The following is a 13,405-nucleotide window of genomic DNA, read 5'->3' as shown; positions in this document are numbered from 1 at the left end:
ATTATTAATACCATTAACATCACACACAAGTGACATTTTGTTGAAGATCATTCAAAAGCGGTTGCAGCAGTATATCAACAGGTAACGGCCAGAGATTCAAGCCAGATTCAGAAGAGGATGTGGAACTAGGGATATCTTTGCTGATGTCAGATGGATCTTGGCTGAAAGCAGGGAATACCAGAAGGATGTTTACCTGTGTTTTATTGACTGTGCAAAGGCATTCAGATGTGTGGATCATAACAAATTATGGATAACATTGCAAAGAATGGAGTTCCCGAATGCTTATTTGCTCGAGGAACCTGCACATAGACCAAGAGGCAGTTATTCCAAGACAACAAGGGGATACTGAGTGGTTTAAAGTTAGGAAAGTTGTGTGTCAGGATTGTATCCTTTCATCATAATTATTTTATCTGTATGCTGAGCACATAATCCAAGAAGCTGGATTATATGAAGAAGAACTCAGCATCAGGATTGGAGAAAGTCCCATTAACAACCTGTTTTATATAAATGACACAACCTTACTTGCTGAGAGTGAAGAGGATTTGAAGCACTTACTGATAAGGATCAAAGACCACGGCCTTCAGTATGGATTACACATCAACACAAGGAGAACAAAAATCCTCAAACCGGGCCAGTAAGGAACATCATGATTAACGGAGAAAAGATTGAAGTTGTCAAGGATTTCATTTTACTTCGATCCAAATCAATGCCCATGGAACCAACCATCAAGTAATCAAACAACACATTGCTTTGGGCAAATGGGCTGCAAAAGATCTCTTTAAAGTGTTAAGAAGTAAAGATGTCACTTTAAGAACTAAGGTGTGCCTGACCCAAGCCATGGTATTTTCAGTCACCTCATGGGCATAGAGAAGCTGGACAATGAGTAAGGAAGACCGAAGAAGAATTGATGGTTTTGAATTAGGGTGTTGGCAAAGAATATTGAATACGCCATGGACTGCCAAAAGAACAAACAAATCTGTCTTGGAAGAAGTACAGCCAGAATGCTCCCTAAAAGCAAGGATGGCGAGACTTCATCTCACATACTTTGGACATGTTATCAGGAGGGACCGGTCCCTGGAGAAGGACATCGTGCTTGGTAAAGTGGAGGGTCAGTGAAAAAGAGGAAGACCTTTAATGCCATGGAGTGACACAGTGGTTGCAACAGTGTGCTCAAGCATAACAATGATTGTGAGGATGGCACAGGACTGGGCAGTGTTCTGTTGTACATTGGGTCGCTGTGAGTCAGAACCGGCTCAAGGGCACCTAAGGACAACAATAGTGCTATTTGAATATCTTCTTTGGAAAATGTCTGTTTAAAATCTTTGCTCATATTTTAATTGGGTTATCTTTTTATTGCTGTGTTGTAAGAGCTCTTTGTTCTGGATATTAAACTCTTAATATATTTTCTTCCATTGGGTTGGTCGTCTTTCACTTTTTTTTCCCCCCACTTTTTTGGTAGTGTCTTTTGAAGCACTGCTGAGCTACTTTAAACAAATATTTCAAACTAAATTAGACTTATCTGATTTTAAAGAAAACTAAATTAGACATATGTAATTGGTGTCTAAACTATACTTTTAAATGTAATAAGGAAGCATTACACTTTTACAAGCAAACCTTTGTATGCAGACCACGTTTTGAGGATTCCAAACTAAATCCTGAGCCCGTTAAGGGACCTAACAGAATGACAGCTATCACTGCTATGGAATTTATGTGCCAGGCACTGTTTGGGCACTTCACGTATATTAGCTCATCAAATTCTCACAACAATCCTATGAGATAGAGACTGTTATCATAATATTTATTGTACTGCTAAGAAAACGGAGGCAGAGGGAGGTTAAGTAATTTTCCTGAAGCCAAACAATAAGTAGCAGAGATGGGCTCTGAGTCTGGCTCCAGATTCCCTTGCTCTTAACCATTCTCCTAAAGTACCAGCACGGGATTCGACCATTTCAAAGAAGCTTATCCCCTCGCTTTGGGGACAGAATCGAGTGTTTTCCTGGTGTCTGCACGCTGGGCATTTTTCCTCTCGGTACCAAGCCACCCATGTGTCTTCCTTGCATCGCTTCCCTCCCGGTCCGGAACCCGCTTGGCTTCAGGACCCTTCCTCCTAAAGTGTGAGAGGCTTTAGTATTCTTCAAAGCAACTGGGAAGTCGCCTGCGTCGCCCAGGTTCTAAATTCCTAGCGGCCTATGGTCGCCGAGGAGCTATGGAGTCAGGCCAATGAGGCTCAAAGCTGGGCCGTGGGCGGAGCCAGCGGAGGGGGCGGGAACGGAGGCCTCTCGGCGGTACCTACTGTGTGCTGCGTTCGCTGCCCAGAGCAGAGCCATGAGCTGGACCTGCCCGCGTTGCCAGCTACCCGTTTACTTTGGTGAGGGCCGGGCTGGGGGGGGGGGGTGGAGGGGAGGGGGTGAAGATGGGCGAATGTGGACCACTGTGTTTTCTGAGGTGCTGGTGACAGCGGGGTGCCAGACCCCTCTTTCCACCTGTGACGGCGGGGGGGGGGCCCGAACCACCACCCTTTCCCAGCTGGGACCCCCTGCAAGAGCCAGGTGGGGCACATCGCGCTGGGGCTGGCCTCCCGGAGACGCACCCGGCCGTCTCCAGGTAGCAGGGCGGACGGGTCTGGTTTCCCCAGAAGGCTGAGGGGTAAAGGAAGGCGCCCGATGCTCGGCCTGGTTCTCCGCAGCCCGGTTCCACCTTGTCCCCCACAGCTGAGAAGGTGAGCTCCCTGGGCAAGAACTGGCACCCCTTCTGCCTGAAATGTGAGCGCTGCCACAGCATCCTGTCCCCCGGGGGGCACGCAGAGGTGAGGCCCGGACAGGGCACATAGCCTGTCACTTCCCCCAGCCCCCGACCACTGCTTTCAGCCCTGGAGGCCCGCCAAAGGCAACCACAGAGACCAACCCCAAAGCCACCCACCTGTGAGCTCCACTCCAGCAGTGGGGGTTAGAGTGGAGGACAGCAGTGTCGCTCGACCCACTATGGCCCTTCCTCCCTCAACCACATTGGTAATTCTGCCCAATGCCCACCAATGCCAGCCCACCCCCCACCCTCCCAACTCTACCAGGCCAGGTCAGCAGAAAGACACACCTGGCAGGCTGACTTGGGGGAACACCTGTGGGGCACAGAAGAGGGCCCCTCCACCCCTTGACCCAGAGCAACCCCCCCTTCTGCTTTTACCCAGCACAATGGGAGGCCGTATTGCCACAAGCCATGTTACGGGGCTCTCTTCGGACCCAGGGGTAAGTAAGTACCAGCCTGGAAGGGGCCAAGGCACAGCAGAACTCTCCTGTGGATGTGGTCTGCAGACTCAAGCCTGTCCTCCCTTGTTTTCTCTGCAGGGGTGAATATTGGTGGTGTGGGCTCCTATCTCTACAATCCCCCCACTCACACCCCTGCCAGCAGCACTTCCCTCAGCCCCAGCAGCTTCAGCCCCCCTAGACCCAGGACTGGCCTTCCCCAGGGAAAGAAAAGTAAGTGAGGTTGGGTCCCAGTCCCTCCTCTTCCTGAACCTTCCCCAGGATGCAGCAGGAGCTAGAGTGAGGTGCAGTCTTCCACCTGGGTCTCTGCTCCAGATTCTTACAACTTTTGTTCTTAACAAAGTCTTCTGTTTTTTTGATGTTCCCTCATGTCAGCTGTTAAGCAGTAAATAGGGCAGATGGCATTATCATCCCATTTTGCAGGTGAGGAAACAGGTCCAGAGAGGGCAAGTGACCTTGTGCAGTCACACAGCTAGTCAGAGGCAGAGCTGGCCTGGAACTTGAGCCTCTCTCAGGGCTGTGGAAGGAATGACTTATGGTTGAGGGGTCATTTGGTTGGGGCCAGCCCCTCACCTGCATCAACTCCCCTCCAGCTCTTGTTCTTTCCTCCCACTGCCTGGACTGGGCATTGACACCATGCTCCCCAACATCTGACACCTCTGCCCTGGCCAGCTCATGTATCAGCTTAGGTTTCCTGAGGATTGAGTTGCTGACAGGGTTGGGCTGCTGGGCATCTGAGCCCCTGGGAGGACAAGAAGGAAGCAGGTGGTCCCTCTTGCATACAGGGATAGGACAGGAGGTAGGGTCAAAGGGGACTCAGCTGTGGGCCACAGGAAGGCAGACTCGTGGCTGCCTGGATGGGGTTGGGGCTCTGGGATGTGCATGGCTTTTGGAAGAGGCTAGTGCCATGTGCAGGCATGTGCTGGTGGGCCCTGCTTAGGCCTCGGCCCCCACCTCAGCCCTAGCAAGGGCCTCTTCCCCTTAAAGGCCCTCCCCACATGAAGACATTCACTGGGGAGACTTCACTGTGCCCTGGCTGTGGGGAGCCCGTCTATTTTGGTAAGTAATAGTAGAAAACTTGGGGAGGGGGTGTAGGGTGGGCAACAGGGGGCAGGGAGGTGGTCCAAGGCATGTGGGTCTTCCTGCCTGTTCCCAGTACAACCGCCTCTTTCCCCCACCAGCTGAGAAGGTGATGTCTTTGGGCAGAAATTGGCACCGGCCCTGTCTGAGGTGCCAGCGCTGCCAGAAGACCCTGACTGCTGGGAGCCATGCTGAGGTGTGCAGGGCAGGGATGGGTGTGTATGCTGGGAGGAGGGAGACTGGAGATGGGAAGAGACAGGCTGAGATGGGCTTTCTTTTTCTCTCCTTGTCCCAGCATGACGGCCTCCCCTACTGCCACGTCCTGTGCTATGGCTGCCTGTTTGTCCCCAAAGGTGGGCAGCCCTACCCTGACGCTGAACCTAGAGTATGGCATGTATATGGCCTGTGGGGATGTGAACAACTTCCCCTGTGGTCAAACACACCCCAGCCCTCTTCCAATTCCCCGCAGCCCTCAACTGAGCACCATAAGGCCCTTGGTGATGGGGTTCTCTCCCTCAGGTGTGAACATTGGCGACGTGGGCTGCTACATTTATGACCCAGCAGAGATGAAATCCAAATGAGGTGCTCACGGCAGAGATCACTCTGACTCAGGCTGCCCACCATTCTCTCTGTGGTCCATTGGGAGCTATAGAATTCTTTAGTTCTGTCAGGATGGAGGGAGGTACAGACCTGGGCCTAGGCTCCATGGGAGGAATAGGCATGTGGGCCAGAGATCCTGGACTTTATCTGACAACTCTTGCCTTTCCCATTCCTATCTTTCCTATCTGGCCACAGGTCATAGGCAATCCCTTTGAAGAGTGGCCTCCTTGCCTTCCCCATCCCTTTTGCCAGCAAACTCTGGAGGTTTGAGGTACTCATAAAACTTGTTTATTGAGCCTCAGCCTCCCTGGCTTCTCCGATAAAATGTTACCTCCCATGACTTCAACTCTTCTTTGAGCATGAGGCCTAGACAGTGGATTGGAGGATGGGGAGTGTGTGTGTGTGGTGGGGAGTGGGGGGGTGGGATGGGGAGCATTGCCCTGCAGAGTGCCTGGGAGGTAGCAAGACCAGTCATGGGAATAAAGAACTCTGTTCTCCTGGTCCCCTGGCCCTGGCATTAGGCAGCCCTCTGCCACACAGTGGAGAGCATGTCCTCTAGTCCTTTTAGTACCAGAAGTCATCATGGGACAGTCTTCTTTAGCACCATCTCTAGAAGAAGCACCTTCTTCAGCATTTCATTTGAGTATGACAACAGATCCTGTTGTGAAGTCTGCTAAGAGGCTTCATTATCTCATTTGAGAGATGAACAGATTAAGGCCTGGTGAGGGGAAGCCACATGCCCAAGGTCACACAGCAAATCAATTGCAAAGCTGGAATCAGAGCCCAGGGCAAACTCAGTGGCTTCCCATCTAGGGCTTTCCCCACAGCTCCTCATTGCTATCCCAACCCAAGAACACCTTTATTCACAGAATCCTCCCAGCCATAAGAGGGGGACTAGAATTTTCCAGTGGCTCACTGCATTCTGGGAAGTCACCCTGTTGCTGGAGGCAGAATAGTCAAGGCTGGATGAGCACAGGGAGGGGGCACCAGTGGCAACTGCAGCCTTGGGCAGAGAGCTTGATGCCCCCAGCCCTGGCAACAGGGCCTGCCCTTCTGCTCTCCCAGACCCTGCTGCAGAGCTTCCATGGAGGGGCAGCCCCCAATCCCACTCAGTCCTGGACCTGATTCGTGTGTGTTTCTTCCACCTGAAGGCTGGACAGGCATTTGGAGAAAAGTCATGAGCAGAGCAGGCTTAGACCCTGAGCCTACCACCCAACATGCCCCGTCAGGAGTGACCCAGGACTCTCCCCAGCCTGTGGTAATACAAACTACTCCCAGAAGTGACTCACACACATTTGTATACACACCCGATGAGTAGGCATACCTGACTGTATATACATGCACCTCTTCCTGACAATCTTGAGTATTTGTGCATACACACACATATATATGGAGTCATATACACTTTTTACACACTCAATTTATATACCGAAGGTCCAAAAAACAACTCGTCAAGTTGATTCTGACTCATAGTGAGCCTATAGGACAGAGTAGAACTGCCACGTAGGATTTCCAAGGAGCACTGGCAGACCTTTTGGTTAGAAGCTAAACTCCTAACCACTGCCACCAGGGCTCCTACCCCAGGCCATGCACCATAAAACATACTGCACTGTGCACAGTTAGATACATGCACCAAGTACGTATGTACAAACACGTTTTCCTCTCTGAATTCTAAGGTGTCACACATACCCACATGCGTGTGCTTACACATATGCAGACAGAGCCCTGTGCACCCACCTCTTCGTCTCCACATCCTGGATAGTCTCCGGCAAGTGCGCCTGCCTTGTCTCTGGCAGCAGGAGGGCAGTGCAGGCAGCCAGCAGGGTGATCCCCCCATAAGTGAGCTTGGGCAATGATAGCCACACTCCATCCAGCAAAGCTGCCAGTGGGGCCAAGGAGCCCCCCAGCCGGCCTACCAGTGCAGTCAACCCCATCCCTGTCTGTCTGTTCAGAGAGAGAGGATGGGGGGCAAGGGTTGGTTCTCATATGTACTTGGGATCATGTCCCACAGGACTTGCTTCCTTCCTGGGCTGGCAGGCCCTGGAACCCCTTCTTCCCAGACAGCTAAGGGAGCTGGGGCTTCTTTCGGTTGGTCTTTTCCACCTGGCCAAAGGCTCCCATTCTCGATGCCAATGAGGTACCATCAAGAATAATCATTGAAGAAGAAGAAAAGTCATAAGAAAGGAGGTGGGGATAGGGTAGTACGGAACAAAAAGGGCCAGAGGCTTGTACAGGCCCTGCCATATTGTCAGAGCCTCAAGCCTTTCTAAACAGACCCAGCTGCTTAGAAGCCTCTTCTCCCAAACTGCCAGCTCCTGGAGTCACCACCCAATAGCTAGCTGGAAGGGCTGCCAGATCTTGTGTCCAGAGACAACACCCAAGGGCAGCTCTGCTTCAGTGGTAGTGAATGGGGTGGGGTGGGCAGGATGGGGCTTCTTATGACTATTTTCTTCCAAGGGAGGTCCAGACAGGTTGCCTGACTTGGCTCAGGGTCACAGTGTAGAAGATGAAATGCTGCTCCCCTTCGCCCAGACTCCGTCAAACACAGCCCCTGATGAGCACCGTATTCTGAATATGGTGTCGGGATTGGGTGAGAGGATTGGAGTGCAGTGTGTATGTAGGGATGTTGGTAAGAGATGTGACTAACAAGCCCACCTCTCCTCCAGGAGCCCAGGTGCCCCTACCTGAGCACGGTAGGGTACAACTCTGACGTGAACAGGTAGGCAGTGGTGAAGGCAGCTTCAGAAAAACCCTTTCCCATCACCGCCAGGATAGTGCCCCACGGCCCCTTCTCTGGAAGAAAAGCGCCACAGTGCAGTAAGCGGCCCTTGTGGAAGAGCGAGGGCTTCCGGGATAGGAGGTGCGGTCTCCGAGGAGTGGGCGGGACTTAAAGGACTGAGAGTCCCAGCTCCCCGCGGAAGGGCGGGAGGTTTCGGGCTAGGAGGCGGGGCTCCGGCGGGTGGGCGGGGCCCAGGGGTGGAACTTCCGGGAGCGGGCGGGGTCTGAGGGCGGGGCTCACCAGAGGGCACCAGTATCCGGATGCCCAAAGCAAGGGCCGATCCCAGCAGCGTTCCCGCCTGCGTGAGACGGCGTCCGGCATGGCGTACCGACAGGTAGACTAGCAGTTTGGCGGGCAGCTCCACGGCCCCAAACAGCAGTTGTGTCTGGTACACGTTGAGTCCGAGCCCCGACACGTCAAGGCTCAGGCCGTAATAGGAGAAGTTCACTCCAAACCTGAAGAGGATCGCGATGCCACTCAAGGGGCCTTCCTTCCCATCCTCTTTGTCTTCTCAGGGAGCCTTGGCTTTTAGCGGGACTACCTCCTCCCCTGCAGTGCCCGATGCCTAGGATCTTTCCCCTCCCTGTAACTCCCCTGAATAGGCAGCGCGTCCCAGCGTCCAAAGCCGTTTATACTAATCGCCACAGCAACCCTGCCAAGTAGGAACTAATAGCATCCCTATTGTACAGAAGGGTCAGTGAGGCTCAGAGTGGTTAAGTGAACTGTCCAAGGCTGCAGAGTAAGGAAGGGCAGAGCCTGAGTTAGAACCTAGGTGTCTCTGATGCCTGCTGCATCTTGTGACCTCGCCCAGCCAGATCTCCTGAAGCTAATCCTCCTGCCTCCCACAGTTACAGTTCATTTGTCCCTCGTCCTTCTCACATCCAGTCCCATCCTGGCGGCTGCCCCATACCAGCCCAGCCAGGTTCAGGACAACCACTCCTCACCACACCACCATGCAGCACAGTGAAATGTGTCGGAGCCGAGGCGTGCGGAACAGGTCTAAGTAGGAGGGTTTCTGGACCACCCGCTCCTTGGCTGCTACCTTGCTCAGGGCCTGGTGGGGGAAGAGGCAAGTTTGTGAGATCAGAGTTGGCTATGTGGCCTTGGCAGGGCACATTGCTCTCTCTGGGTGTCTGTTCCTCCCCTCTGCCAGGTAGGGGGGTGGAGGGGGAGTGTGTGCACATGGGAGCTGAGAAAGGTGAAGGTGGGCTCTGAGTCAAGAGTGTGGGTAGGACATCCCAAGGAGTTTGGACCTTTCCTTAGGGGTCAGGGGCTTTTCCTGTCACGTACCGTGAGCCCCTAGAGGGAGGCACTTGACATAGGACACACACACACATTCACCCTTACCTCCAGGCTCAGGCCGTCCTCACCCATGGGCCGCCCATTAAGCCTGGCACAGCGGAGCAGGTACCTGTGAGCCTCCTCCACACGACCCTGGGTCAGAAGCCAGCGGGCAGACTCAGGCACCCACCTGGGAGACAGGCAGGGAGCTCTTCAGCCAGAAAGTTGGGTTCTGGGACTGGATCACAATGCCCTAAGCCACATCTCCATTCTGATCATGCCATAGGCTGTCAGGCTGCAGGCCCTTGTTCAGGCAGCCCCTCAGCTGGGAACATTTCTTTCTCCCCACCACCACCTCCCCCTACCCCTGATGAACTCTTACTCATCCTTTAAGGCAATTCGAAAGCCTCCTTCTACCAAACTTCCTTGTCTGGGCCTAGGTATCCAAGTCTGGGAGTCCCTTCTGGACCAACCCTGCCCTACTGAACTGATTGGCCTCACCCTCAGTACCTCGGTCCCCAGGACCAACCACCCAAAGGAGGGCATAGATGGAGAGACACATACTCAGAGGGCTGTCTTTGGGAGGCAATGAAATGCCCATCCTGTCTGGCTTCCCACCCTCCCATCAGGGATCCTCCACCCCCCACACTGGCCCTGGTCCCACCCCTACCTCAAGTTGTGCCTGGCAGTGTCTGTCTTTCCAGCTCTGTCTTTGCGTCTCTCACTCTTGTTTTCTCTGTGTCTTTTGCCATCTGTACCTGTGAATCTACTGTTGAGCTCTGTCTCTTTCACTCAGTGTCTCACATGTTTCACTGTCTCTCACTGGTTCTGTCTCTATTTCTCCAGCTCTCCCTATAGATCTTGTTCTCTCTTTCTCACTGTCCTGTGCCGTCATCGTCATCTCTCTCTATCTCACCTCTGTCTATTGGTCTCTGTCTCTGGTTCTTTCTGTCTCTTGGTCACTGACTCCAGCTGTCTCTCTCCATCTCTCAGTCCCTGAGTCTCAGTCTCTGATTAATTCCATCTCTGGGTTCCTATATCTCCATCTCCCCAGCTGCCCCAAGGCCTCACCAGAGGCTAACAATGCCTGGGGCGCAAGGAAGGGTGACAGCCAGCAGAAGCCATCGCCAGTCTCTGATCAGGTACCCAATTAGTGCCAGCAGCATCACGCCCCCTGTCCAGAAGGTGCTGCTCAGGACGCCTGCCACAGTGCGGTGCCCCACGTCCAGCCACTCCAGCTCTAGGCCCAGGGAAGGGGCCAGACAGAAAGACAGTTAGTGGGGGCCAGATGGGCTCAGTCTCACCCTTGACAACACCTCCCTCCAGCCCTATAGGCCCTGTCCATCCTTTGCCTGTCTCACCCAGTGGCATCACAATGATGGTAAAGCCAGCCAGAGCTGTGCCAGTGAGGGTGCGGGTGATGGCAAACATGGTATAGCTGATGGAGGCTGCAGATGCCAGGCCCAGCACCAGGGTACTCACATAGGCCACCAGTAGCAGGCGGCGGCGTCCAAACCTGCAACGGGTCATGCAGAGTCAGCTCCCCCATGGAGGGGAGATCCCAAGACAGAGGCAGACTAGGCCCATACCCCTGCTAGTGGGAGAGAGCCTCCCCTTCTCACCCCTCATCAGCCCCACAGCTCACCCCACCTGTCGGACAGGTATCCGAAGGCCACGGCCCCCACTAGCACACCAGCAAAGAAAAACGTGGACGTGACTTGGTTCAGGCCTTTCTGCTCACACACCAGGTCCCACTGCAAGGACAGACAGGGAAGGACTCCAATGCGCACAGGACTCCTTCTAACTGGCACCAGACCTTGGGCTTTCTGAGGTCAACTGAGCCATCCCCCTCTGCCTCCATGCTAGATATTAAACACCCAACTATTCATCCCAGCCAGGGGGTATAGGACACTTGTCCCCTCCCCAGTCCTGCAGCCTCAGCTGCTTCCCATGGAGGCCTCGACCATGACAACAGGAATCCTCCTCCCTCCCTGGAGAGAGTCAGCCCCCCCCAGCACCCCATATCCAGATGGGCTATGTAAATCTCAGATCTGGGGCCTGAAAAGAGGAAAGGAGAGAGGGAGATCTCTGTGGTTTCCCCACCATTTCCTGCAGAAACACCCTTCTCAGCCCTCTGTCCCCAGTTCCTGCAGCCATCTTAGCCCCCCCTTGCCTTCAACATCTCCCAATTTAATAATAGCACCCCCTGGGATCGGCCCTTACTACAAGCCAGGAGCTAGGCTCAGTGCTTTATATTTATAGACTCCAACTACAGATGGGTAAACTGAGACTCTAAGAGGTAAAGTAGTATATCTAATGCCCACACAGTAACCACCCAAGGCAATGGCAGCCCACCCCACTCACATGCCCCACAACCTCTGGTACCTCGGTTACAATGGTGGAGGAGAACTGTGAGCGGTCATACTCCCAGCCCTGGGGACAGGCCACTGTGGGGGACACCCCCTCAAGCTCCTCAGGGCTATGTCGTCCTCCCACCAATGTGGTGTTGAAGAGTGGGTGGGGGTGGGTGAAGCGGAGGCAGGAGCTGAGTGTGCCATTGGACTCCCGGGGCAGGTAGGCCTCTAGCCATTCATCCTGGTGGCTGAAGTTGTCAGGGGCTCCAGGCAGGGCACAGCGATGGGCAGGCACAGCAGCCAGGAAGACGGGCAAGAGGAAGTGTAGGGGCATCAGCACCCGGGGCAGAGCCAGCAGGGCCACATTCCGCAATTGGAAGGGCCCAAAGCCACCGACCTGATGCAGCAGCTCCTCAAAGCCCATGCTGCCCACCCACCAATCGTCCCCAGTGCGGGCTCCCTCTGCAGTGTCCAGCACAGCTCAGTCTGCCTGCCACCTGGACCCTTGGACTCTGGGGGAGGAGCAGGATGGGCTGATGAGTGGAGAGCCTGTAGCCAGAATTTGGCCCTCAGGGGCTGGCCCAGGCATAGGCCCTCCCCAGTCACCCAGGTTTCCAGGGACCCCTGTTCATCTGGCCCAGTGCCTAGAGGGGAGGAGCTACCATCTGTTCAGAGGTCACAAACTTTGTAGCTCTGGGGTTTACCTGTTGGTGCTCAGAGACTGGATCCGGTAGCTTCATGTTTAGGAGGCCAACAGAGCTCCAAGTGTCCCTAAGAGAGGAGGCCCTCAGGCATGGTGACAGCTCTCCCTTGATGCCATTTGGCCTAGGAGACTTCAGGTCAGCCTTGCCTCTTTGCAGCCCCAGCCTGGCTGGCAGCCCAGGCTTCAAGACTGATGGCCAGGCCTTGACCAGGTGTAGGGTTCTTTCTGCTGAGCCATAAGAACAATCTGTACCTCTAGGCCTTCACCTGGAGCTTATGCTCTGGCCTGAGACAGACCTGGAGCCCCACTGGGCAGCCTGACCTCTCTGGGACCCCTGGCCCATCACTCTCCACTTCCTCTCCCAGGGGCTTTCCCCATATACAAGGTGCCTCCTGCCTGCCCCACTGTCCCATTTCCAGGAGCTTCCCAGATTGCCCCTTGAGGGTACAGGGAAGGAGGGGCTTTGCCAAGGTCCTGCCATGGGTCTCTGCAATGCCTGAGACCCAGCACTTGCTCACTCAGTTCCCAGGCATGCCCCCTGCAGCAAAGCACAGCTGAGTCAACAACATTTAATTCCGATCTGATCCACCAAATGCCGGGATGGCAGAGCCAGGACAACCTGTCCACCAAGGAGTAGTTACATTGTGTTCCCAGGAGCTCCAGATTTCAAAACAAGTGAGCTTCAGAAGATATCCTTGGAAAAGAGGCCCAGGCTACAAAAAAAAAAAAAAGAAAGAAAGTTGAAAACCACTAATTTAATCTAGTTCCCTCAATGAAAAGATAAAGAAACCAAGGACAGGGAAGGGGGACAGAGGGACTTGCTGGTGTCACACAGTGACTCAGCAGCAGAGCTGAGGAGAGCACCAGGACCCCTTGACTCTCAGCCCAGGAAGCTTGCCTTTCACCCAAGCTGCTGAGCTACAGGTGTCCAGTCTGCACCAGGGAAAGAGCTAAATCAGTGACATGGTGTGTGGGAATGGTGGTGCTAGTAGGCGTGGGAGTGAGGACAGTGACAGGAAGCAAATGGCAGAAAATGCTGGTAGTGGTGGTGATGGGAGGTGATAATACTAAGAGGTATTTGTTGAGGCCCCAGTGCAACTAAGGCATTCTACAAGTTACAGAGATGCCTCAGACACAGTCCCTGCCCTCAGGGAGCTTACAGCCTAGCAGGAGGGTTAAGATAGCTACACAGACATCCTTGCCTTCATTCTTACCTCTTTCAACCCATTCTCCACACACCCACCACAAGCACTGTTTTAAAACACGAAGGTGACATGGTCTCATCCCCATTTAAACATTGTTGCCAGCTCCTACTGCTGAAAAATGGCAGACCAGCTCTGTATCTTGG

General features: G+C 53.9%; 2 protein-coding genes across 7 annotated transcripts; one reads left to right on the top strand and one right to left on the bottom strand.

Moving 5' to 3' along the window:
* Positions 1-2,276: 2,276 nt before the first annotated feature.
* On the top strand, positions 2,277-5,325 carry CRIP3 (cysteine rich protein 3). Of its 6 annotated transcripts, XM_064286397.1 has the most exons (8): positions 2,285-2,368; positions 2,712-2,806; positions 3,185-3,242; positions 3,342-3,473; positions 4,248-4,319; positions 4,442-4,536; positions 4,636-4,693; positions 4,860-5,325. In XM_064286397.1, exons 1-8 carry the CDS (start codon positions 2,326-2,328, stop codon positions 4,919-4,921), a joined length of 615 nt encoding a protein of 204 aa, XP_064142467.1. In that variant the 5' UTR covers positions 2,285-2,325; the 3' UTR covers positions 4,922-5,325. The 6 variants fall into 6 exon arrangements, with proteins under 6 accessions (XP_064142442.1, XP_064142467.1, XP_064142450.1 ...); XM_064286380.1 differs by having other exon boundaries at positions 4,442-4,693; positions 4,860-4,959; XM_064286372.1 differs by having other exon boundaries at positions 2,277-2,368; positions 2,687-3,008; positions 4,442-4,918.
* Positions 5,139-11,957, bottom strand: SLC22A7 (solute carrier family 22 member 7). Its single transcript, XM_023542645.2, is given in 9 exon segments — positions 5,139-6,884; positions 7,625-7,733; positions 7,960-8,174; positions 8,664-8,773; positions 9,067-9,190; positions 10,072-10,241; positions 10,243-10,516; positions 10,651-10,754; positions 11,386-11,957. Coding segments are annotated over 9 exon segments (1,740 nt in total). The 5' UTR covers positions 11,779-11,957; the 3' UTR covers positions 5,139-6,643.
* Between the last annotated feature and the right edge of the window lie 1,448 nt (positions 11,958-13,405).

Source organism: Loxodonta africana, chromosome 1 (assembly GCF_030014295.1).
Source record: "Loxodonta africana isolate mLoxAfr1 chromosome 1, mLoxAfr1.hap2, whole genome shotgun sequence".
Lineage (NCBI taxonomy): Eukaryota > Metazoa > Chordata > Mammalia > Proboscidea > Elephantidae > Loxodonta > Loxodonta africana.
This window is presented reverse-complemented; position numbering and strand designations above follow the sequence as displayed.